Source organism: Marmota monax, unplaced genomic scaffold (assembly GCF_021218885.2).
Source record: "Marmota monax isolate L192 unplaced genomic scaffold, Marmota_monax_Labrador192_F-V1.1 WCK01_AAM20220418_F8-fsc00017, whole genome shotgun sequence".
Taxonomy (NCBI): domain Eukaryota; kingdom Metazoa; phylum Chordata; class Mammalia; order Rodentia; family Sciuridae; genus Marmota; species Marmota monax.
In genome coordinates, this window is record NW_026695241.1 from 7,292,738 (window position 1) to 7,315,109 (window position 22,372).

General features: G+C 45.1%; 1 protein-coding gene across 7 annotated transcripts in view; it reads left to right on the forward strand.

Annotated features, from left to right (window-relative positions):
* The window catches only part of Foxn3 (forkhead box N3), a 387,213-nt gene that overhangs the window by 355,169 nt on the left and 9,672 nt on the right, over positions 1 to 22,372 (forward strand). For 3 of the 7 annotated variants that reach the window (XM_046440684.2, XM_046440690.2, XM_046440688.2), the window contains 2 exons: positions 230 to 295; positions 8,841 to 8,946. In XM_046440684.2, coding sequence (XP_046296640.1) covers positions 230 to 295; positions 8,841 to 8,946 — 172 coding nt within the window. The remainder of the gene's footprint in view (positions 1 to 229; positions 296 to 8,840; positions 8,947 to 22,372) is intronic. The other 4 variants (XM_046440692.2, XM_058577802.1, XM_046440693.2 and 1 more) reach the window with 2 other exon arrangements.

The following is a 22,372-nucleotide window of genomic DNA, read 5'->3' on the forward strand; positions in this document are numbered from 1 at the left end:
CTAACATGCTTCTTAAATCTCCTTCTAGAATATGTTTTCTTCCTCTCAAATCCAAATGGTAAGAAAGTCACCTTTGGGACAGCTCATCTAGTTCCCAGATTTCTTCTTCTTCTTCTTCTTTTTTTTTTTCCTCTGTTGCATTCATAAACGGTAACTTACAGGGATAAAAACACACACACACACACCGGCCCCGTTGTAAATAATGTTATTTATTGGTTGATTTTTCCAGATCCTGACATTGATGCTGCCAGTGCCATGATGCTTTTGAATACTCCCCCTGAGATACAAGCAGGTTGTGAGTAGATATTTCTATAGCCTACAGCACCATAGTTTCTGAACTTATCCTTCTCATTTATATCCCAGGCCATAGGAGGAACTAATGCTGAAGCAAACCTTCCCTTGTCATCAGTTTACAAACTATAGCAGTGCCTGGTTACATGCATAAATGTGCAGACATGTGGCCACGAGCATGTGTGGATGAATGCACACATGAGAAAGTTCTGATAGAATTTCAGGGCTTACAACCTGGGGAGAGAGAAACAGGCTCCATCATGAATCCCGGTGGGGAGAACTTCCTTTCTCCTGTAGGAATTGTTCCTGTGAGTTGGTAGGAGATGCTCCTTGAAGCCAGCTTACCATGTTGGTGCTAAGCAATACCCATGTTTAGACATTCCTTTCCAGGACCTCATTAATGCCAGGCTGCCATTTTGAAAAGTCTGGCCTGTTCAATCTTGGACTAACCTTGAAAATGAGGCCACGATACTCCTTGATTTAGCCAAGCAGGGTTCTTGTCTTCACCTTCTCTTGGCCATTGAACAATGTCAAGTTTGAGACAACTCTTTTCTTTACTTGGACTTCACTTCTACCTACCACCCAAGGTTTATTCATATCTTTGGAGCTAGACTACTGAGTTCTGGAAGTCTCCTTCCATGAAAATGACCTTAAGTGAAGATATTGCTCCTTCTTTCTCCTGACTCAGGCCCACATCCCACACCTAGCAGACAGATCTGGTCACTAGGATCTACCCAGCTTGTCATAGGGACCTATCTCATTCCTGTGACTGGTTCTTCTGCCTCCTGAAGGCCTTGTGGCCTCCTGAGCAATGGGAATGCCCCACTTTTAGAGTACAGTGTTGTCCTCAGGAATGGTCCAACCCAAGCCCTTAATAGGTGTCATTATGGACTGATGCAGGGATTCAAACCATCTTTCATCGCTCTCTGCTTCTCCCGGCCTTCCTGACAGCTTTAAGAAATTGGACTCTGTTCTTCTTTGTTCCTTTTTAAAGACCCAAGAGACACAGCCAGGCATTCTCAGAGAGACCTGGTCTTCTGCCTGGGGTCGCCCTTTTCTGCTCCTGAAGGTGCACAACTCCCATTCTGCCCTTGCTGAATCTGACTACCAGCATTCCTGTCCCTCTGACCAGCAGACCCCACGTCTAGGCAGATGTGTAACTGACGTACTATAGCCATTAACCTGAAACATGGCTTTTGAGTGATGTTTTGTGTTTCAGAGAAATATATACTTAAAAACCTCCGTTCTCAGGAGGCATTGTAGAAAAATTACAGCCCAGATTGTAATCAGGTTAGAGGCTGAAATGGTTTCTAATATCAAGTTGCATAACCCATCCTAGTGGAAACATTGATGTCATCAGAACCAGTGTGAGGTTCAGGCCCCTTCCCCTAGCACCCCACCACTCTACTTTAAAGATAAACACTTCTAATGAACTGCTTGCTGGGAACGAGAGGTGCAATGGAGATTCTGGAAAACGCAGTGGGATTGAGGGAACATTCTCAGATGCTCAGCGTCTTCTGTGAAAGGCCAGTGTTACTGGATCTGTGACTAGAGGTGGGAAAGGAAAGGGGTGCTCCTGGTTAACTGGGGGGTTGAGTGTTGTCTTGGCTAAGGGGCAATCTTTCCTCGACCTCCCAGTAACCCTCCAACTACAGGCTTCTCTGTAAGCCATAGGCCTCTCTGTTGGAATGCCGAGTTTGATTTTTAAAGGCTTAGCATTCCTGTTTGAAAGGTTTAGGAACATTCTTAGAAAGCTTTCTTAGAAAGCCTTGGCTATTTCCACTGTGGGAAGAGTCCATCCTCAGCCTTCAGGAAGGCCTAGGCCATGTGGGGGCTCCAAGGCCCTCTAGACGGGAAGAACCAGGATGCCTGCAAAGGTCATAGCGAGAGATACTCTGCAGAAGCTGCTCAGAGAGCTAGGGACACCACCCTTGTATTCACCCTTGTATTCACCCTTGTATTCCCGCCTGACCTCGAGGAGGTCAAGTGTAAGCCTGAGGGGTGGGCAGATGGACAGTAAAGCCCTTAGAGGTGGGAGCTTGTGCTCTGTAGGAAGGGAGTGAAGAGACATCCAGACAGCCAGGTGGCCCCTCCTCGACCTCCCCAAGACACTGCGAGGGGTAACTGGCTTCAGCAATGGACCACAGCGTTCAGCCAGCTCTTCCTCGCCCACACCTATGCCCTCCTCCCCTTTCCTTTGCTGCCTCCTTTGGATCTTGCCTTGAGGCCTGAGGCAGTACTTTGCCTCCTTTAGGTGAAGGGTGACAGAGCTAGAACAACAAAGCCACCATTCCCCACCCTGCCAGTGTTGAGCCAGGCCTAGAAAAAGTGAGCCTGGGCAAAATGTGTAGAGGCAGTGGCCAGCCGTGGGGCCCTGGGCGCGGCCTGCATAGAGGCCTTTCCCAGGTTCGGGACTCCTGCCCCTGCCCATGGCTCTGAGAGCTCCCCGTGTTTCTAGCCTGCCCAGAGCCTGCCTGGATCCCCCGGGCTGCTGTGCGGCAGGACTGTCTGTAGAGCCTCCTGATGAAGTGCTATTTATAGCCCCCATTTTCACCTCTCAGCTGCCCGAGGCCCTGTCTGAGTGGGAGCTACCATCGTGGTCTCTGCGGTTCCCTCCCAGCAGTTGGAGGCCAGCCTGGGTGCCTTGAAAGGTTTTTCCTTTGTCATCACCCTTTGTAGCCACTCCACTTCAGGTCACCAGATGGCAGCCACTTAGAGCTCTCCCTCTCCTCCTTCCCTTGCTCAGCATCTGCAGAGCCAGCTCGGGGCTGGCAGGCTGGCCACCGTCCAGGGTCTGAGGCTGAGTAGGTCGTACAAAGTGAGCTGCTCAAGAAGCTGGTGAGAACCCCTGTCTGCAAGCTTCTTTCTCCCCAAGGGGTCCAAACTGCCCAGGGGAGCCCCCTACATCCTGGACTGCTGGAGCTGAAGTCCCAGAGGGTCCCGCCACCTCTCATTGTAGTCTGATGCTTCCCTTTCAATAAGGCAGCAGAGTGTCGCTAATAAAAACTCAGCTCCAACAGTTTGTCCCCCTGGCAGCACGCGCAGCGCATGTGACATTAGCTTTTTCAGACTTTGCCAGTTTGCAGCATGGGACACATTCTGTAAGGAGAGTCCTCAGAGTCCCACTTGCTCCCTGGGAGGCTCCTTGCAGAAGTCAGTGTAGAGCCCGGCAGGTTCATTATCCTCTGAGCTCTGGATTATGCTTTGAGTCAAATCCACCCACCTATCCCACCTGCCCCCGAAAAGTGACCATGTAGACTGATTTCAGCTTCTGGCATCTCCTTAAGCATCTGCTTGCAGCTCTCCTGTGACAAACCCTGTGAGTCATCTTGAACCCCCGTGGAGGAATTGTTATTAAGTAGGAGAAGCCAGATCACCATTACTCATCTTCAAAGGCTTATATAATCCCTGGTTGGAACGTTCCCAGAGACAACTCTAGATAATAAACAAAACAACAAAATGACCCGGGGGTGGGGGAGGGAGAGACGGTGTTCTGCACCCCTCCTGGCACTGGGGTGCAGCACAAAAAAAGCAACCAGGAAACAGACTGTGTCCTGCCACGCCAGCTCCCCACTCCCCAGCCTGCTTCCAAGCCAGTGGGTAGGAAGGGCGCCTTCAGGAAAAGGACAGATTATAGGAGTCACCTGCTGCTCGGCTTATGGCCTCTGCCAGAGCTAGCCAGGGCTGCTCTCCAAAGGCAGCCGTTGGAGCTCCCAGGTTAATTTTAGAAGTTGTAAAAAAATGAAGGAAGTTCCATATCAAGAGGGAAGTTAGAGAAATGCTGAGGGGTGACATCATGAGCAGGGAAGTTTGTCCTGTGCCTCAGACTTTTTTTCTAAAGATTTCCAAGATTGCATTATCAGATTAGATCATTACATCTGTAATGAGCGGTACTGCTCGGTTTGGCTGTTCTTACGTATGAGTGTTGCTTTCTTGCTAAAGTCTGAACATTTTAGAGTCGCTCTGTAACTTCAGAGAATATAGTTGGCCAGTGGGTGTTGGGGACCCAGATTCCTAAAGTCCTAGGCACCTTATCACAGCAGCCTGAAGACCCTAAACCTGTCTAACTTGCCTCTAAGCAGTGCATATTGAAACTGCCTCTTCTAGTGAGACATCAGTCAGCAAGAAGCTGATTTCAAATGTGTGGTTCTTAAGTCTTTGACCTAGCTGGAGTTTGGCAGCATTTCAGTACATCAGGTGGGGTGGATTGGCTGCAAGGCGTTGGCCTTGAGGTGTCTTGATATGCTTTGAGGAAAATAGTGAAAGGAAGAGAGAGCAGGTGCTGATAGACCAGGGGCTGAGAATGGACTCAGGTTCCTGCTGAGTCCCATCATCTGAAAAGTAGCTAACAGTGAGTCTCAGGATGCCTTTCTCAGGCAGAGCCATTTTGACCGCTGTGATGTGTTTTTCAGAAGCCATGTTCTCGACACTTGGGGATGGGGACAGAAAGGAGGAGAGACGTGGGGAACAGTTAAGTGTCACAGCTGGCTTCTGGCAGTCAGTGAGCAAATACAGACACATCCGCCATCTCAACATGGAGAAAACTGCCAAGGAGGGGACGAGAAACGCCAGGACTGGCAGAGGCAGCACGCCATCACAGCTCATCCGAAAACAAGCCCCAGGATCTGGAGGATGAGCCAGTGCGTGTGCCAGAGTCTTGTGGAGCTCAGGAAATAGCTCAGGAGAACGTCTTCCATGAGATTCCCTGGGAAGTGTGTGCAGTTCCTCAATTGGGAAGATATATTAATGGGTGAATGAATAGTTAGAGCTCACTACAAAGAAGATAATAGATGGAGAGAAGTTCCCCATGGACGCCCTGACACCCCCATAGATGGTTAATAAGAAGTTGCTGGAAAGGGGATGTGGGAAGGTGGAAGGATGGCGATGGCGGTAATGATGGCGGTGATGTCTGTGAGCATGCACAGGCCGTCCAGCCAAGCAGTTGACCTAGCTTACCTGATTTAAGCCTTCAGAACCATCTTACAAGGTGTTTTATGCCTGCTTTACTGGTGAGGAAATGGAGGCACAAAGGTTAAAGTGTGAGCCCAAAGCCACAGAGTTGACGGTCCTGCAGTCTTAGAACAAAGGCTGTGCTCCTTTCAGCCATTGCAGTATACCTCTTCCACCTCCAGAAGGAGTCCATGAGACAGGAAGCATCCAACACACTGGATCTCCAGTAGGTGCAGGGTGGGGACTGGCTTCCTTTGCACTACTGCCTGCCGGGGTGCCTCTGGGCATTTGGGCAGAGGACCGGGCACATGGAGCACCATCCCTAGAGCTGCGTTTCTTCTTAGATTGGCCATTCCAGAATGAAGAAGCATGTGTTTTCTGTGACTTGCTATCTTCCTGTTCCAGGGTTTTCTGGTCTTTTCCAATTTTAAGTGCTTGGAGTGTTTGCACGGCAGAGGTGACTCTGACATAACACAAACCAGGGGGACAGGAGCATCACAACAATGGTTGTTGCTCTTCCAGCCACTCTGTCACCAGGAAGACAGCTGGGCTCTTGCACCTTGGTCTGGCTTTTGTCTCATTCCACTTTTGTGGGTTTTCAGCTCCCGCGAAATGCAGAAAGCACAGGACCTCAGGACCCCCTTGAGGATGGTGATGGTGTTAGCAATGATGATGGTGTCATGGTAGCTGACATGCGTTTTCTAAACACAAGTGCCTTTTATTAACTCAGTTCAGCTCCCCAATACCCTGAAAGGTAAATACTACTTTTTGTCTCCCTGCTTACTTGAAGAGTCAACGTAGCTTTCTCAGAGGACCATGGCAGTGTGATGGGACGCAGACTCAGGTTGGCTTGACACCAGGGTCTGGCTCTCAGCCACTTTCCTGCTCCAAACCATTAAGTGGTTTTCGCAGTACCCACGGGATAAAATTCAAATGCATCTCTTTCCTTCTAGGATTATATATTGTAGCAGAATAACTTAGTTCCTTGTGCACCTGGAGCATTTTTAAATCATTTTTAGGCCTTTATATGAACTGCTTCTTTGCCTTGGAATTCCAGTGTAGATGGCACTTCCTGCAGAACGTCTTCCCAGATACTCCTCAGTTTGGGTTGGGTATCTCCAGGCCCAATTCCCTAGAACCTACCCCACTGGGATTTCATTGTATCCAGTTCATTTGCTTCTCTGCACAAGATCCCTAGTGACAGATATGGCAGAATTATGCAACCCATGGCTATCTGAGCATTTCTAGGGAGTACTATACAGCAAAATAATTGAAACCCTCCCACAGTTCCCAAGACAGGCAAACAAAAATCCTATCTTTTGTAAACTGAAGGCCTTACCTACAAACCCTGGAGTTCTCCCAGCCTTCTGTATCGGTCTGTCTTTGAGAATTATGGATATTTTCCTCCTATATTTCCTTCTAGAAGTTTTGTAGTTCTCGTGTTTAACTCTATGATCCATTCTAATTAGCTTTTCATATGTGTTATGAGATGAGGGTCAAGGTTAGTTTTTTCCGAATGGATCTCCCGGTTCCGGTTGTTTTAACTCTCTCCTTTACCCTGCTGTGTCATTTCCATACCTTTGTCCAAAATCAGTTGAGCACACATGTGTGGGTCTATCTCTGGATTCCGTTTGGTTCTCTTGGTCTGTATTCTGTACTTCTTTTAACACTACATGGTTTCGTTTCCTGTAATTTCATAGAAAGTCTTGAAATCAGATAATATAAATTTTAGACATTCTTTCTTACCAGAGAACTTGTCGACTAAGCCAGATAGAACTAGCTATACACCATGTTGTAGCAGCTCTGTGCTTTAAGTCTTCCTGCCCTGGGTGACCTCATCTGTCATCTGAAATGAGGCTGCTCACTGAGATGGTGCGAGTTCCTGGTCTGGTTCCACCTGCTTTCACAGTTAGTTACGGAAAGACACTGGGGACATTCTGGAGCCTACGTGGACTTGATTGATAGTCTTGACTTAGGCAAGAATTTCAGTTTTGTTTCCCATCTTGCCTTCTGTAAGACCTTCCACAAACCTGGAAGACAAATGGCAAAAATTATTCACAAAAAGTACAAAAGGCGCAAGAAATAAGCAGTCTATACGATTATCGTGTATTCAAGAGTGAGCATTCACCTTACATAAAGGACCTTTAAAACTTTGGAATATTTCTGGTAACATTCGTAGAGAACTAAACATTACGTAAGTAAAACATCCATAGAGGTCATTTGTTTTATTAAAAAGTATTCATTTGTACACAGATATGCTGGCTTTAAAAACTGAACATCCAGACTGATTCTCACTTTTGAATGTATAATTTCCTAGTCTTTTCAATAGTCTGTAAAAGCACTTGCTTGTGTATGATACTGTGCCAGGAGCCCCGGGGGCAGAAGGGGCCTTGGGAGAACACTGTTTGGAGAAGGAAACAAATTCAAGGAGTTGGACAAAGTCACACAAGAAGAACTAAGCGCCAGACACAGTGGCACACACCTGTAATCTCATCCTCAGCAGCTTTGTGAGGCCCTAAGCAACTTAGCCAGACCCTGTCTCAAGATTTAAAAAATGAAAAAGACTGGAGACGGAGCTCTGTGGCAAAAGGCCCCTGGGTCCAACCCCCAGGGGGAAAAATCTAAAATGAAAACCCAGCAGTGCTCTCCCGCAGCAGTTCTTCCTTGGCCCCACAGACTCACAGAAGGTTGTTAGTAGATGTCAGAGGAGACAGAAGAGGGGCCAGATGAAATGGCTGTTAGGGAGGTCAAAAAAGGTCAGCTGTCCCTGAAGTTCCCCTGTTATGTATATCCCAGGCAAAATCAGATTGGTGGGAAGGACACTGAATATGTGTGGAAAACTGACAGGGTCTGAAGGTCGCTGGTGAATTGGCTTCCGTTAGGGTTAAACCTGTTGCTCCAGGTTTAAAAGAAGGCGGGTGCTGAGGAAACTCTCAGGAGACTCAGGGCTTTGGGGAAGGAGGAAGTGGGGTCCTCCACAGCGATCTGTGTGTGACTCAGACAGAGCCTGCAGGGACCCTTCCCTCCCATCCACTCTTAGGAGGGGTCTTTCCTCTAATGACAAGGTCATTGTGAGGGTGGGCTGGGCTGCCAGTGCTTGGGAGGTCCTCTGCTGTTATTCTGGGCTGTACCTTTGCCTTGTTGATGAAGGACAAATAGGAAGGTGGTCCCAACTGCTGGCCATGACCAGAGAAGCATGAGGAAATGCCTTTGTCCGGTCACCTCCTATCCTGCTGTGTTTTTTGAGATGACCTTAGGGTCTGACCAGAGATAAGCGGTTACATTTTACAAGTGCAAGAAAATGATGTTTGAAGCCCACTTTTTAAAAACTCACTTTTTTTTTTTTAACCTAGGCAGCAATAATTTGTTTGTAAGCTGTTGGTCTGACTTAGTTACCCACCAAGTTAGCTTTGTAGCCTGCGGTCTTGTTCTTCCAGTATATGTTTCTCTCTCTCTCTCTCTCTCTCTCTCTCTCTCTCTCTCTCTCTCTCTCTCTCTCTCTCTCTCTCTCTCTCTCTCCTCATATCCAGAATTTCTGACTTAAAACAATATCTTCACAGTGGGATTCACGTGTTGTCTTTCTCCTTTTGCTTTTACAGTTTCTCCAGGAGTGATACAAAATGGAACGCGGGTTCTGAGCCGAGGGCTGTTTCCTGGCGTCCGGCCATTGCCAATCACTCCCATTGGAATGACGGCAGCCATGAGGTAAGGGAGGAGCTCACCGACCAGGGCCGGCCTGCGGAGAGGGGAGGGCGTCACCCCATGGGACCCCCACAGAGGATGCAGAGGACCAACCTCTAGCGAGTGGAGACAAACCTAGTTGGAATGTTCAACAAAGTCAAGGTCACCTCCAATGCTCCTGTCCAAATGCCAGGCTCTCCTTCTTGGGCGTCAGATGATCCTGGTTTCGGTGCAGATGAGACGATGCAGACAGGTTACACGGGGTGGGGTATTCATTAGATTCCAGGCTGATGGAGCTAACTCTGGACCTAGCCCCCTAGCTTCCCTGTCTGGCTCTGGGCTGGTGTCCGACTCTACGGGGACTCAGTTCCCTCATCCCCCACCCTCCTCACCTCTAGGCAGTGGTTGCTGTGAAACTCAAATGCAGAAATCACATGTGAAATGCGCTTTGGTAAGTGGTCTATAAATAGCAAGTGGCCTCTTCTCCCTGTTTCCAAGAATCAGGTCAGTTGCCAAACCACATGCCAAGCCAGTCTCCTTGGGGGATTCCATTCCTGTGTCCTCCTCATCCCCACTGACAGTCCTGATGAAGGTCCACTGCTAGCTTAGACCCTCTTGTGCAGCAGTGTGGTGGCCTCTTCCTGTTTATCCTGCCCGTTCCTGAGACCAGCTGTCTGCAGAAGCACCTCCACGATTCCCACTTCACCTTGACATCCCCCAGTCTTCCCTTCTGTCTGAACCAAATGTGCTCATCGAATGTCTGTGGAATTTGCCCAGAATTTCTGTACAGATTTCCCCCAGCCTCCATGTGACTCCTTGGTGACACTTTTCTGAAAGTGGCCACCCAGCTTGGGACAGATTTCGCTTTTCCCGTTGACCCCATGCTTGGGTTGTGACCATTTGGTGTGTGACCCTGTCTATTAGTAATTTTTCAGTGTGTGCCTTTCTGTTCTCAGTGGTTTGCTTGCTGGGGATGGGGAGTAGGTCTCGCTCAGTTGACTGATGGCCAGTTACTCATTGCTGGTGCAGACGACCCCTCTAGAAGGCCTGTCTGTCTGAGAGCCACCCACCCCCCCCACCCCCCAGCAGCAGCCCTTTCCTTTTGTTTGATTTATGGATCAGGCTTGCACCTGAGGCCATTTTACTCTCGTGGTATTGTCTGTCCCTAAGGAAACTGTCCCGGAATCTGTTTAACTGGGCCTGAGGGAAAGCATGGTCAAATTTGGCTTGCACAGGTCAACCAGGTAGAGATTCTCCATAAACTGTGTCTTTGAACTTTTGCAGCCAACCAGCTTGCTTTTACCAGGAGGGATGTTGCTTAATCTTTAGGGCCGACTCTGGTTATCTGGGACCCGATAATGCCAGATTTTGGTAGGAATTAGAATGGTGAGAGATCATAAAAAGCATATGTCACTCCGACTAACCTGACAGGGAGGTGCCTTCTAAAATTACATGCTGTGGCGCTTCTTCTTATGCTTCTCTGCAGTCCTTCCTGGTTCCCCTTAGATCATTAATGCGTCTTGAGCTCTGAAGTGATGATCTTCTTCCAGGAAAGCCAAAATGGCCTTGCCTTGCACTGTGAAAGCCACTTGTTCTGCTTTCCATTCTTAAAACCTTTCCCGTCTCACCTCCTAGCTTACCATTTTGGCTGAGAAGACTTTGAGACTGTAGGCTATTTTTTGCGTGAAGCAACAATGTATTTCCATTAGCAGGTTCTCATATATGGTCTTCACCCTTCTTTGAGTGCCTTCAAGAATAGCTTTCTCTGTGAGTCAGCCATTCCTTCTAGAAGAGCACAGGGAAGCCCAGCGGACCCCAGGGTAGCCTTCAGCTGACCCTGTCTCCTAATTTTAATTATTAACCTAATGGTATATATTATTGCAAATTTTACTGATTAGTCCCCTCTAGAGGTATTATTTTAAATACTGATGGTTTTCCCCCTTGTCATGTTCTCTTGGGAATAAACTCTGCAGCCAAACAATGATGTCTTGTCTCTGTTCAAAGAGCTGTCTCTCGACCAGGTGTGGTGTTCACACCTGTAAGCCCAGCTGCCAGGGAAGCCCAGGCCAGAGGATCACAAGTTCAGGGCCAGCCTGAGCAACTTAGCAAGACTCCATTTCAACATAAAAAGGACCGAGGAATGTAGCTCAGTGGTAGAATGCATGACAGTACTCAAGGCCCTAGGTTCAATCCCAGTTCCAGGGGCGAAGACAAAAAGCTGCCGCTCATCCCATCTGTGAGCACTGCAGTTAGTCTCTTCCAGAGAAAGTCCAGAAAATAGCTTCTGGGACTGGACCTGTGTGTCAGCTGAGTTCAGTTAGGAGACAGCAATCACACCAGGTGTTTGAACAGAGAGCCTCTAAGATAAAGAACCATTACCTAGACAGAAAGTTATTAACCAGGTAACCAAAAGGATATAAAAAGCGAACCCAAAGTCTCACGGGGCAGGGGGGCGGCGGGAGCAGGCTCCGTATCAGGCCGAGGGAACATTTGGGACAAGCTGGAAATGGTGGCCCCATGGAGCTGACGCTTAGGCTCCTGCCCAGAGGATGGCGTCTGGGACATGAGGTCTGGGCTCCCAGCCTCTGAGGAGTGGGTGCACACCTGTGCCCGCCTCAGAGGGAATAGGGTTCTGCAAACATTGGGAAAACTGTGCACTGGATTCCCCGGCCCACTACAGGAAGGGACTGCTGCTGTTGAGGTGCAGAGACAGGAGCAGGAAACAGAGGCCAGAGCCTGTCCCTTCTCCTCTATCACCTCTGCAGTCTCCAGGGCTCCCCCTGTTGGCGGAAGCTGATGGTCAAGCAAAGTGTGGCTTGCACAGCCCAGCACCAGGCCCAGCCCTGCCCCAGCCCCAACCCAAGACTTTGAATCACTGTAGAAGGGTGAGTTTGAGGCTGATGACAGTAGCCTTGTAATGGCACAGTTTGCTTAGTGTCAGTCTTGGAAGCATTCATAGTCTAATTAAAAGGGTGACCTTCCTGAGCATCATAGGAGTTTTGAGCAAACTCATTTTGGTAAAATATGCAACCACAGTTTGCAAAAAAAAAAAAAAAAAAGAAGAAGAAGAAAGAAAAGAAAACAAGTTTCCATTTCCGTAAATAGAGATAACTAGTAAAGAAAGCCATACGTCATGAGCGGTACATTGTCAGTTCCACCTCTGCCCCTTAGTTTTAAGGGAAATTATGGGGAGAGGGTAGAAAGTGCTATAAGATTGGAGACACTTGCTTGTGGTATCTTGGCCCTCTTTTTATAAGGCGAAAAGTAGGTACTGAGATGCTTTCAGGAAAATGAACATAAACCCAGCCATGTGCACATTTGCAGAACCAGCAAATTTTTTTTTGTAAATCCCACTGACAGGTGATTGGCCGGGAAATCGTGTTTTGCTTTTTCACGCCCATTGTAATTTTTAAATTTTTGAATTTGGCCACATGTCAGTCAAACGTGAGGTTGAGAGGAATGTGAAGGGGGGAAACAACACAGACCAACGTCTGCCTGGCCCATGGCGTTGTGTACCTAGGGATTCCAGCCTGCGGGGTCCCAGTGTTTACAGGGACTGCTGCCCCAGGCCAACAGCTGGGGCCCAGGGAGGGCGGAGAGTCATTAGCACCCACTAAAGACCAATTTCCTCTTCTCCTCTGTGTGATAGGTTTTCCGTGTGAGGCTGAGCACTTCTCCTTAAGTGAAAATATTTGTCTTTCAGGGAATTCCCCACCCCCCCCTCTGCTGAGTGGCAAAGGCCATGTTTGTTTGTCTTAACTCTGAAACTGTTATTGACATAGATGAAGTGTTACTTTTATTAGCTGATCATTACACAGCTTGTATTTGCTGGGTTCCTTTGCATATAATTATGATGTGAAATCTCCTTGTAAGAGTATCTGTCAATAGTGTAATTGACTTTAGCGTGTTGACTCTTTGCTCAATAACCTCAGAGATTGGCCCATCCTTAGACATTGGAAACCTGCTTATTTTTAAATTTGTCTGGGCATAGAGTGCTCAAGAGACATCAGCCTTAAAATAACTGCTCACGCGTCTTAGAGTTTTATGCCAGTGTCTTGTGCTGCTGTCCCAGCGAAATTCCCTGCAGAGACTGTTGAGCTGAACAAACGAAGAACAGACTCTGGCCTTTTTGGGAAAAGGAGCCCAGATTTCTTACATCCCTAGTGTCCTGGGGGTGTAGCAACTCACCTGGCCCTGGGCCACATTGCTGGGTTGTTATTCTGCAGCTATGAGATCTTAGGAGAGCCTCATAGCTTTGAAGAAGGAGGTCTGTCCTATAAATCTAGGCTGCAACATTCATAAAACGGTAAGAAAGTTCCATTTAATCACCATATGAGGCTGCTTGATTTTATTTGCAACTCAGATGAAAACAACTTCCCATGGAACGTGAAGCAAGCTGGCCATTCGTGGTCCTATTACAAAGCAAAAGCATCCATTTTTAAGGTCACATCTCTCTGTCTCAGATCTGCTGCTCTTTTGGCTTGCCTTGCTTGTCTTTCCGCCTTGAGAAGATGTTCACAACAGGATAAGATAGGGTTGTGAGCCAGATGCAATGGCGAACACCTGTAATCCCAGCGGATCGGGAGGCTGAGGCAGGAGGATCGCGAGTTCAAAGCCAGCCTCAGCAAAAGCTAGGCACTAAGCAACTCAGTGAGACCCTATATCTAAAATACAAAATGGGGCTGGGGATGTGGCTCAGTGGTCAACTGCCCCTGAGTTCAACACCTGATACCTTAAAAAAAAAAAAAAAGATAGGGTTATAATCTGATTGTGGAACTTTAGGGGAAAATTAAGACACTGATCATTTCCTGTATTGTGTTGTATTTTATTTTTTTGTTTTGTTTTTAAAGACAAGGCCCCTGTTTGCCTTGGTTTCTGGGATCACAGCATTCGAAGGTGATTTTGGAGAGTATGCCTGGGTAGGAGAGGAGAGCATGCTGAAGGGCTAGGCTTAAGGGACAAGGGAAACGGATCAGGGACCTAGTTTCCCCATGGGCCCCCTTCCCCAAAAAAGTCTTCGTATTTGGTTTCTTGGTCTAGAAATCTTAGCAGTGAGCAGCAAACTGAGTGGAATTTGATCGTTCTCCTCGAGGGGCTCCTCGTACTACAGACTGGTGGCATTGGTTAAGTCCTGGTGCTTTATATCGGAAAGTCCTCAAAACTAGGGCTTCTGGGCTGTATACCTATAAGACATCATGTGGAGGGCAGTTTTAGGGTCACCTGTTTTTTTCTGTGATCTCTCGCACAAAAGAAATCACGTTTATGTTAGTGGGTGAAGGAGGCATTTTGCAGCTTGTGGGAGAAAAGTATGGTCCCCTGGCGATCACCACTCGGAGCAGTGGAAACCCGGCTGTTTTCCAGGAGGTGCTGGCCACCTGGCTCCTGGACCCCTCACCTTGGCTGCTGTGCATCCACCAGATTGCAGAACTGGGGCTAGGGGTCTTGAACTTCATCTTTATTGGATCACTGAAGCACAGGTGGAATCAGACTGGATTTTATGGAGAATGTAGGGATGACTGTAAACTCACAAATCAGATTGACCTAAGTGACGTCCCTCTCCTTGGTAGGATTTGACACCTGGTAAATAGTAATTTTACACGCGGTTTTTATTAAATAGTTCTCTGCATGTTTTTCCTTAGTGTTTTCTGTCATTCTTCGTAGGTTAATCTTGGTCTCCATTCTGGAGACTGCTTTCTTTTTTAAACATTTTCATATGATATTTTATTTCACCCACAAGATTAAACATATAGAGTCACTAAGTGTCTAAGAGACTTACGAAGCCACCATCCAACTTTTAAAAAGGAAAACATGATTGACACCCTTTTACCTTCCCTGAAAGGTAACCCCAACCCCAAGTTTTGTATTTACTATTCCCATGCTTTCAAAAGCATTTTTTTTATTTTTACTTTCCATTGACAAAATATTGTTTAGTTTTGAGTTTTGAAGTCATCAAAATGATACACTCATTATTGAATTTGTTGAGTTGCATGTGGCGCTAGGTGAATCTTTTACATTGCTATATAATATTCCCATTATGTGATTATACCACAGTTAACAAAAATAAGAGAAGTATTTGGAGTTTTTCATATTCCACACCTTGCTACTACAAAAATTCTTGTACATGTCTCCAGGCATAAATTTAAGATGTTCAGGAGTGAAACTGCCGGTTTGTAAGGTATCTACATGTTCAGCTTCAGAAGGTAATGTCAAATTGTTTCCTGAAGTGCTTGTATCCATTTATACTCCCACCAGCAGAGTGTGATAGTCCCCACCTCTGCACATCTTCACATTCATTTGGAATTGTCATACTTCATAATTTTAACCAAGGTAATGCTGTGGCACAGTGGTATTTTATTAGGCTTTGTTTTTCTTTCTCTAAAGGGTGTTGCACTGTTTTACACAGACTTAATTGGATGTTTGAATGTCTTCTAAGGATTTCCATTTCTACATTTTGCTCATTTTTCTGTTGAGTTATTTCTTTTGTAGGAGACCTTTATATATTCAGGACATCAGTCCTTTGTTGACTATATGTGTTGCAAATTTTCTGTTCGTGGATGGTCTTTTCACTATAATAATGTCTTTTGATGAATAGAAGCTCTTCATTTAATGCTTATTAATCACACCAACCATTTTCTTTATAAAACCCAATGTCTTTCTTTGAAAATAAAAATCTCTTTCTTACTCTGGTCATCTTATTTCCACTAGTTTTTTTCCCTCCCTAAATGATTTAAGGTGGTTTTTTTTTTTTTTTCCTTTCGCATTTAAATCTGAAATCATTACTTCTTATGTGATAGGAAATAATCTTAGGGTCGTTCCTGTTGATTACCACTTACATCTGGAACCCACCTGGCGTTGTGACGTCAGGGACACATTTGCGTCTTTTCCAGGTGGGTATCAGGTATCCCAGCATATTAGGTAGCGCCTCCTGTCCCCACCAGTGGGAAGTGCCATCGGTGACATGTGGCAGGGTTCTCTGTGAGCGTGGATTCACAGGGGCTCTCGGTCCTGTCTGGTCTTCGTCACATTCTAGGGCAGTTTCACGCTGTCCCCGTCACTCTCTCGGTAAGCCTCAGGGTTGGTAGCACGGTTCTCTCAGCCCAGTTTTGTTTTCAAGTGTCTTGGCCATTCTTGGCTCTTGGTACCTGTATGTAAATTTTGGAATCAGCTTGATCAATAAAACAAGAAAATGGGGAGGGGCAAAAAGAGAGACAATAGCTCCTCTTGTAATTTTTAACTAGAATTGTATTGATCCTGTGTATCAGACTGCGGGGTTGACTCCCCTAGCGGATCAGTCCCTGGACACCATTACCTCACCCTCTGTCTAAATCCTGGTGTCTCCTGTTACGGTTTTATAACTTTTTTTTCTCTAATATTCAGTTAGATTTATTCTGCATATCTAGGTTCTTTTTTTCTTTTTTCATGCTGTTGTTAATCTTATATACACATATGACATATTTTCTTTTTAAGTCTTTTATTTCCCCTGTCCTGCGGCACAATTCAGGACCTCTGAATAAAAGTAATAATAATCAACATTTTTCTGTGTTCCTTATTTTATTTTTTTTATTTATATATGACAGCGGAATGCATTATAATTCTTATGACACATATAGAGCACAATTTTTCATATCTCTGGTTGTATACAAAGTATATTCACACCAATTCGTGTCTTTATAGATGTACTTTGGACAATAAGGACCATCACATTCCACCATTATTTCCAACCCCATGCCCCCTCCCTTCCCCTCCCACTCCTCTGCCCTATCTAGAATTCATCTATTCCTCCCATGCTCCCTCTCCCTATCCCACTATGGAGTCAGCCTCCTTATATCAGAGAAAACATTCAGTCCTTGGTTTTTTTGGGATTGGCTAACTTCACTTAGCATATCTTTTCTAATGTTCCTTATTTTCAAAGGAGCCACATTATTGACCCATAATTGATAGGGTATTTGTTATTGTATTTTTAGGAAATATATTTTACCATAATAAGTAAAGGCTTTGGGGCTGAGGTTGTGGCTCAGTGGTAGCAAAGCCCTGGGTTCGATCCTCAGCACCACATAAAAATAAATAAATAAAATAAAGGTACTGTGTCCAACTACTAAAAAATAAATATTTTTTAAAAATAAGTAAAGGCTTTACTTATTCATAATATTTCATTATGAACAATTATCAAATTTCATAAAAAATGTTTGCATCAGCCAGGCACAATAGCACACACCTGTAATCCCAACAGCTTGGGAGGCTGAGGCAGGAGGATCACAAGCTTCAGCAGCTTACTGAAGCCCTAAGCAACTCAGCAAGACACTGTCTCTAAATGAAATATAAAAAAGGGGCTAGGGATGTGGCTCAGTGGTTAAACCCTGGTATCCCACACCAAAAAAAAAAAAAAAAGTTTGTATCATTTAAAAGAACTATAGAATTTTTCTTTCACTTTTGTTGCCTGTGGTAAATTGCATTATGAATTTACCAGTTCTGAATAAGACTTGCATTTGTGAAGATACTTGTTTGCAATACGTTATATGTTTTACATGTTACTAGAATTAGTGAGCTAACATGTATGAATCTTACGTATTTGTTCATGTAGCATGTCTGTGTTTGTCTATGTCAGTATCAAGATTCCAGTGGGCTGGGGCTGGGGCTCGGTGATAGAGCACTTGCCTAGCATGTGCAAGGCACTGGGTTCAATTCTCAGCACCACGTATAAATAAATAAAGTCCATCAATAACTTAAAAAAAATCTAAATATTTTTTTAAAAAGATTTCATTAGCCCCATATGGGTTGAGAATATTCACTCTTAGACTTTCTGAAAGAGTTCGTATACAGTTGGAATGATCTGTTCCTGGATGTTTGGTGGAGCTTCAACTTATGTAATGTTTATAGGACAAATTGTGTTTATTTCCTTTTGAATTAATTTTAGTGAACTCTAGGAATTTCATGTAGGTTTGCACATATAGATATAAAAGTTAGTTTATATCTTTTATTAACTGTGTCCTATTTGAGTTCTCATTTATACCCTTTTTCTCTCCCCACCGCCCCCCACCCCAGCTTTGATTTCTTCTTTGACCCATGGGTATTTTTAGAAGTTTGTTTGTTTTTGGTTTTTTTCTGTGTTCCTTATTTTAGTAATGATTTTTGCCTTTAAAAATCGGTCATTTCTTTGTTTGTTTGTTTGGTTTTAATTTCTAAACCAAAGAGGAAATGCTGTTGCCTTTTTGTTTTGTTTTGTTTTGCTTTGGTCTTGTTACCTCTTCAGCACTGACCATTAACCTCAGTGCACTGTGGGCAGTAACTTGGTGAGATAATCTATGCCTCATCTAAATGATCTACTATGGGGTCGAGTATAAATCAGCTTTTTGAAAAATATTCCATGTGTGCTGCCAACGAATATGCCTTTTTCATGATTGGCACATATTCTGTGTACGTCTGTCAGGTCAGATCTCCTTGGTAACCTCTGCTGTGTTGTGTGTGAGAGAGAAAGGGCACCGTCGGTTGAATGCTGAGAGTGATTTATTAAAATCTCCCATTACAGAGTGGATTTGGCTATTTCTCCTTGTGGCTCTTTCCATTTTAAGAGTCTGTGTTTTGAAGCACTTTTATGGGAAGTCTGCTTGTTTTAAACTGTTTTACCTTCCTGGTGAATTGAGCCTTAATGAATGTTTAATGACGCCTCATCGGTAGTAATAATTTTTGCCTTTAAAATCGGTCATTTCTTTTTAATAGCACTACACCAGCGTGACACAACTTTTTCCATCCTTTTAACCTTTCTTTGTCTTTTTATTTTACGCTTGTCTCTTATAAACAACGTATGGCTTTAAAAAAAAAAGTCCATGCTAATGATATGTAGCTTTTAGCTGAAGATTTTTAACCCATTTTTATTGACAGAGTTGGATTCGTCTTTGTCATTTTGCATTTTTGTTTGTCCCTGTTTTCCCAGGTATTTTTCCCCCCTCTCCAGCACTAGTTTGAATTGATTGAAGTTCACCGACTCCTCCTTCCACTGTTTCCCCCCTTTAATGGTCTGGAAGTCATACATCCTGTTTGTTGTCTTTCAGCCTTGATCCTAGAACTTTTAACATGAATATTTTAAAATGTCTAAAGTTGATCGATATCGTTAACCTCCTGATCAATACAGGGCCTCTGGAATGCTTTAACCTCGGTCTGCTCCACACCCCAAATGATACGCTGCATTTGTCCAATACCTTGGTTCTATTTTGGTTTTGTTTGTTTTTTAAAGCCACTTAGTCATTATGATTATTGCATTGTACAATCAATACTTGCATTTTCTTTGCTAATCATTTCTTCTTACATCTCAGGCCTTCCCTTTTAGATCATTTTCTTGTCCCTGAAATACATCCTTGAGAAGTTGTCAGCCGGGTGTGGTGACACATGGCTGTAATCCCAGCTGCAGGGGAGGCTGAGGCAGGAGGATCTTGAGCACATGAGTTCAAGATCAGCCTAAGCAAGATAATGAGACCCCATCTCAAAAAAAAAAGAAAGAAAGAAAAAAAATGTTCTTATACGGAGGGTCTGTAGTGAAAGCCTTGAATTTGGGGCTGAAAATAAGTGGTGTTTTGCACTTCTTTTTAGAAGAGCGTGGGACTGGGTATAAAATTCTGAAGTTTCACAGTGGCGTGCATAGGTCCGTGTTTTGTTGTATTTATCCTGCGTGAGATTTGTTGGTTTTTGGAATCTTAAAATGGGTACCTTTCATCAAAACCAGAAATCCCCAGCCACTTTCTATTCAAGTATTGATCTGCCCCTCTTTCCATCCACTCTGGGACTCCACCCAGGTTTACATGGGATCCTCTTGGGCTGTTCTCTGTCACCCCGCCTTTCTTTCACAGTTCCCATCTCTTTGTCCCCCTCTGCTGCATTTTGAGTGACATCTTAAGGTACATCATCAGTTCACTCATTTTTTTCTCTAACTGAATTGAGGGTTTTGTTTTGTTTTGTTTTGGGTACTGGGGATTGAACTCAGAGACACCCAACCATGGAGCCACATCCCCAGCCCTATTTCGTATTTTATTTAGAGACAGGGTCTCACTGAGTTGCTTAGCACCTCACTTTTGCGGAGGCTGGCTTTGAACTTGTGATCCTCCTGTCTCAGCCTCCCCAGCCACTGGGATTACAGGGGTGTGCCACCATGCCCAGCTGAATTGAGTTTTTTAATTTCAGGGGTTATACATCTCATCTGTAGAAGCTCTATTTGGTACTTTCCAAAATCTGCTTAATTGGAATACAGTGTATTCTTCCTTTCCAATATTTTTCAGTTCTCTCTTGTGTTTCTTGAAACATCCTAACTTTATGTTTTCCATCTATAATGTTTCCACATGAGTAGTCTTAGATTTTATAGTTGCTTTTTTCAGTTGTCTCTGGCTTGCAGTAGCTTATTTCCTTTGTGTTTATGATTTTTTAAAACTATCGTAAATGTCTGTTCTGTGCCTTCTTATCTGGGGGAATTCTCTGTGGCTTGGGGTTCAAGTGTGTTCTTCCAGAAGGTTTGCTTTTAAAACTTGTGCTGGAGGCCTGAGGGACTGGTGGACACAAGGCTACTTTAACTCTGTTGGAGGGTCCACATAACCATGAGCCTGACAAATTAGCCTTCCTGCCGCTCCCTGCCCTTTATTGTGCATAAGTCTGGGCTGTCATTCCAGGCCCGGGTGGGCATGTGCTCCAGGGAAACCCCGGCTTCCTTAGTGGCCAGCTGCCCACATTTCAGGTTATGTTGTTCAGTTTTCATTTGTGTGTATGAGGCTCACTGGGTAAGTCTACATGGGTGTCTGAGATTCCCCTCATTTCCTTGTGACTTTACAGTACGTTGCTGTACTTTATTGAGAATCCTTTGTGTTGCCGTCAGGAGCATGGGTTCCAAATGTCTCTTCTGCCACCTGTGTGGGAGCAGAAGCCCCTCCCTGGTCATCTCTTGCCCAGAGCTTTCTACTTGTTGTTGGGTGGGGCAAGAAGCACTGTATTCCTATTAATTCTGTCTGGTTTTCCCATCTGACTCAGGATCACTGCCTTCAAGTCAGTGCTTGAGAGGACAGTTACCCTGAATGATAACCTGTAGGTAGGCATAAAGCCATCAGTTCCAGACAGAGCCCAAGCACACCAACCAGTAAAGGGCAGAGTCTCCACACGCTGCTTAACTATAATAGAACAAATAATAAACCTATAGGAAGAAGGTGGGGGGGGACAGCAGGAGAGGAGGGCCATGACTAAGCATCAACTTCTACCTTAACTTGCCGTTTGCAAACATTGCTCCTTCTTGGCTGGAACAAATGGGAGCTCTCTTTGCTGTTTGGTTTTTCTCATCTGGTTGACGAGAGAATGAGTTCCAGGTTTTCCAGTTAACAGCACGTGGTTTTGTTGAACTGTGTGCTTTAGAGGTCTAGTAAAATCAGGTGGCTTTCATTTATGCTAATGTATGATCATTTGAGTATCATGAATGTAAATTTTACTAACCCTGAAAAAATTACAGGCATTTCCAACGTATCCCACGTTCATTTTAATGAATGGTTTTTCGAGGAGGTTAGAGACTCACCTTCCCATGTGTTCAGGATGGCTGGTTTCTTTTAAGCATTCGGTGTCCTGTAATGACAACCCCTGCAGCGGGGAGCATTTGACACCAGCTCCGTGCAGCTGGCTTGCACCATCATGAATCACTTCGCGCCAAGTCATTAATAATTGAAGGAGCTTGTCACTTCCCACTGAGTTGCGTGTGTAATTTATGGATTCTGAGCCCATGCTAAAATCTCAGGGAAAGCTAATTTCATCCAACGAGAAAGGGATACGTTTCTGTTTTAATTCTCCCTCCCTGAAGTTATGTCTGCGCCTGTTTGCATCTGGACGTGTTGTCAATGGTTATGTTAGTTTCCGTCTCCATCACAGTAGACGTCCTTCTTTGGGGTTGCAGGGAGATATTTCAGGTTCCTGCTTGGATTGTCCTTGAGAACCAGGGAGGCCACGGTGGGCCAGTCTCAGGGTCCTGGGAGTTTCTATAAAAGGCTGAGCAGGCCATGTTCCAAGGTATTTTGTGGAATCACTGTCAGCAAGCAGCCTGATTCTAAGTGGCCAGAAACCCCACCATCTACAGAATCAGGGGCCCAGGAACAATTTTCTATTCTTTCATCCATGAGATGTCCTTTTGAAGAACGTGTCCATTTGGGTCAAGCGGGTCTTTTTCGCCTCTCTGATGCTGCTAAAGAGAAGGATTCTCCGACTCAAAGTCTTTCCTCTTGGGGTAGGGTAGAATTTTGGCACCATTTCGCTTTGGTTATAGTATTTCTCCACCCATCACCCCAAACTTCTTATTTAAAAAAATTTCAAACCTATGGAAAAGAGGAAAGAAAATCACAGTGAACACCACCTGCGCTTCGCCTAGACACACAAGGAAGTCACTTGGTGGAGGCTTCTCCTACCTCGTCGGTCTCGGGGGTTTCTTCTTCTTCTTTTT